The sequence below is a fragment of the Gigantopelta aegis genome, chromosome 15 (assembly GCF_016097555.1).
Source record: "Gigantopelta aegis isolate Gae_Host chromosome 15, Gae_host_genome, whole genome shotgun sequence".
Taxonomy (NCBI): Eukaryota; Metazoa; Mollusca; class Gastropoda; order Neomphalida; family Peltospiridae; genus Gigantopelta; species Gigantopelta aegis.
In genome coordinates this window covers 2712149-2715957 of record NC_054713.1, presented here as the reverse complement: position 1 = coordinate 2715957, position 3809 = coordinate 2712149, and the positions used below count along the sequence as shown (strand labels likewise).

At 38.3% G+C, this 3809-nt stretch overlaps 1 protein-coding gene across 1 annotated transcript; it reads right to left on the bottom strand.

The window, feature by feature from the left end:
- Positions 1 to 1023: 1023 nt before the first annotated feature.
- On the bottom strand, positions 1024 to 2936 carry LOC121389935 (E3 SUMO-protein ligase ZBED1-like). Its single transcript, XM_041521604.1, has 3 exons — positions 2874 to 2936; positions 2219 to 2451; positions 1024 to 1661 (listed from the first exon to the last, which is right to left on the bottom strand). The coding sequence occupies exons 1-3, from the start codon at positions 2930 to 2932 to the stop codon at positions 1234 to 1236; spliced, it is 720 nt and encodes a 239-aa protein (XP_041377538.1). The 5' UTR covers positions 2933 to 2936; the 3' UTR covers positions 1024 to 1233.
- Between the last annotated feature and the right edge of the window lie 873 nt (positions 2937 to 3809).

Sequence of the window (3809 nt, the reverse complement as noted above, 5' to 3'; positions counted from 1 at the left end):
AGCGTTACATGGGGTAGATGTATTTAACAGCGTTACGTAACTTTCGCACGTTTTTATTACTAAATATTGTCTTTTTTCATAAACTCTCGGTCACGGCAACAATGTTTAACGTAGGTAGTTATAGCCAGACGCATACACACAATAAGGATTATATATCGAATTGAAATGCGTATCTGCGCTTTCTAATATCGAAAACAGTACGTTAAAATTATATTACTCTCATGACATTACTTGTTTGTGAAAGGGAGGGGGAGGGGGCGACAAAAATAGCGTTACGTAATATTGAACGGCCCCATATTAATAATTGTATAAATATTTGACTATCACCGAATAGACTCGCGCTCTCATTAATGGGCCTACAACAATAATTCTTTGTTGGACGTATTAAATGTACACTAATCATTTTCGAGTTCGCTGATAACAAATGTATCAAATTTACACAGTACAGTACAATTAATGTGTGTGTGTGTGTGTGTGTGTGTGTGTGTGCGTGCGCGCGCATGTTTTTCTCGCTGTGTATGTGTGTGTGTGTACGTGTGTTTCTGTCTGTGTGTGTGTGTATGTTTCTCTCACTCTGTGTGGTTTTGTTCTCTCTCTCTCTCTCTCTCTCTCTCTCTCTCTCTCTCTCTCTCTCTCTCTCTCTCTCTCTCTCTCTCTCTCTCTCTGTCTCTGTATACGTGGTGTGTGTGTGTATGTATGTGTGTGTTTAATTAGATACAACGTTTAAACATGGTAGGCTTCCTATAGCATTCAAGTGTTGCAACGTTTAAAAAGAGCACATACAATATTAAAAAATACAATATATTATACACAGCAATATTGCCCCAAAATACCACACCAACAAAGATAGTACATACCACCACACCCATACCCCACCCCACTAAGCATAAATAAACTTCTATTCATTTGAGCACTTCGAAATTCAAAGGGGGTGCGTTCCCTTAGCACCCTCCCTTTGGGATCCGCACCTGCCGTTTCTTCTTTTGTTTTTGTTTTACAGCTCTGAATAATCAGAACTCAGATGTACAATGACCCGCCTTACAAGTAGGGGTGCAACGATACGGTCGAAACCGTATTGCGATATATTGCAATATAAGAAACCGTATTGCGATATGTATTGCGATATAGTTGATATTATTTATATTTAATATTTATGGGTTGTTTTTTTAATAAAATAAGGAGGCATGCATTTTTTAATGATCTTTATTAGTTTCAGGTGTCAGGTTAAATGTTTTAGGCCATATTTTTCTTCAAGAATATGAGCATGTCCACAACTTCAGGATTGAGTGCGGCCCTCTGTGCTGTGACAATGTTCCCAGCTGTTCTGAACACGCGTTCTGATGGTACTGATGTGGCTGGAATACACAACCGTTTCCTGGCTAACTGTGAGAGAAGAGGAAACTGCCAGTGGTGTTCTTTCCACCATACCAATGGGTCTTCTGACATCGGTATAAGCGCGTGACCTTTGAAGACATCAATTTCGAATATTGCCTGTTCCAAGTTGGATTTCTTGGGTAACATCTCCTCCTTTATGAAAACAACATCACCTAAAATGGAGGCTAAACCACCACTGGCACAACTAGACTGAGTAGTGAGGTCACTTGTGATCCTTGTCGAGGTTGTAATGACATCATCAACTGGTTTGACATCAGACTGTGCATCTGAAATATGGTATTAGAACAGCCCTGTATATTGCTATAGTGTAAATGATTTGTTGCTAGAACATTTTAAAAAGTAAACACTGACTCAACAGGAGTAAATAAGGAGCCAATTTCTTCTGATATATTTTTTAATATGAATACAATTAAATATCAAGAAGATTAAATTTCCAAGAAATAAATAACAGTAAACAGTGAATATATTTCTCATACTTTATACAATACATAACTTTACAATTGGCCCACAGTCTCATATTGTGACTGAATGATAGTAGACATAAAAAAAAGTTACTTTAGCGGTAATTTGAATTTTGAATTGTTTTAATAAAAAATAATATGTTCATTTGCCTTGTTTTTATTTGTTAAAAAATAATTTAAAACCAGTAATTATTTTGTGGGTACAGGGTAACATTAAAAAATTTAAAAGTATTAAAGTATCCATTATTTATTCCAACCTGACAGTTTTTCAAGTGTCTACACATGTCATAACTTTTTGTCACACTTATACTTACAAACAAACATTTTTGGAAAAAGGTAATTGAATGAAAGACACAAGTTACCAGCTGATTCCATATCTGGTAGCATGACTGGCAATGCAGGTAGGTCATCAGCAACTGTTGTGGTTGATGTGGTTGGTTCCACCTTCACAGACACAAGTCGTGGTTTCATATTAGCTGCTTCAACTGCAAGTCTGTGGTACACCTCATGTTGCTGCTCTGCATTCACACATGACACTTTAAAGCGGGGATCCAGTGCAGTACACTCTTGCAGAAACTCCTGCTTATTGCTATACCTGGAAGTAAGGGCGTGCATATTATTTGTCAAACCAACATCAGTGACATTCAGTGGTTGTATTCACTATTCAATATGTATTGGTGTAACACCCAGACCCCCACCCCACCCGCTTTGGTACGTAATATACAGATAATGTAATGAATATATTGAGTAATATTGAGTATTCAATATTTGGAGCAACATTTAAATTCAGTAACATACCCTTTGTAAAATGTAACAGTATACAGTATGTATTTCATTTACAGGAAAGGACATTTTATTTTCATTTTCCAACAGACAGGACAACACACACATACCACAGCTTTTGATATACTTGTCAGTAGTCAATGAGCAATCATTTGGACAGGAGCCTTACATTTAAATATTATGATTGTGCAATACACTCAAGATTATATTCATTAAAAGTTAAAACAGTCTTACCTGCTTTCCAAATCAGAAGCCATGGCCTTCTTCATCTGTTTAATAACATCAGAATCCATCTCTGTAGACGTCAAGACACTTGTCAACAATTTCCTCTGGAGTGGAAGAATGATTGATACAGTAGGCATCTTCTCTGTGCACAATACAGTAATAATTGCTTTCAGTGGAAGAAGGCACGACACAATGTCCTCTGCTATCGTGATATCTGCCTCAGATAATGTTGATATGTCATTCACATTGCTACGGATTTCTTTAGCCACTAGTGCGGCATAGATTGTGGGCTGCAGTTCAAGAAACCTCTCCAGCATATCACATGCAGAATTCCAACGTGTAGGTACATCTTGAAGTAACTTAACATTTTTAAGTCCTTGCTGTTTGGTTTTCTCTTTAAGCAAAGCTGCAGCAGTCGTACTCCGGTGAAAAAAGGATACGACGCGCCGTACACGAGCAAGAATTCGTGACACAGAATTCACCTTAAGGCCCCTCTGCGCTGCCAAGTTGAGTGTATGAGCGTAGCATCCAATATGAGGAATACAACCTGCCTCTCTCGCTGCAACTTCCATATTTTCCGCATTATCAGTGACCAAAGGAGGGTTCTTGTTAAGGCCCCATTCAGAAATTGCGCCAGTTAAAACTTGGGAAATGTTTACACCTGTATGGCTCTCTGGCAATTCTCTTGTTTGAAGTACGAATGACTTCAGGTTCCAGTCTTCAGTGATGTGAGAAGTTGTTATAGTAACATAAGACTGGGTTGCTCTACTTGTCCATCCATCAGTCGTGAGTGCTACTGGGACGTCCTTGAGACTGGAAATAACGTCAGCGCGACATTCCTGGTAATGTTAGGTATGACAGTTTCGGCGAAATAAGTACGTGATGGTAACTGGTACCTCGGATCAAGTTGTTCAACCATATCTTTGAAACCTTCGTTTGACACGA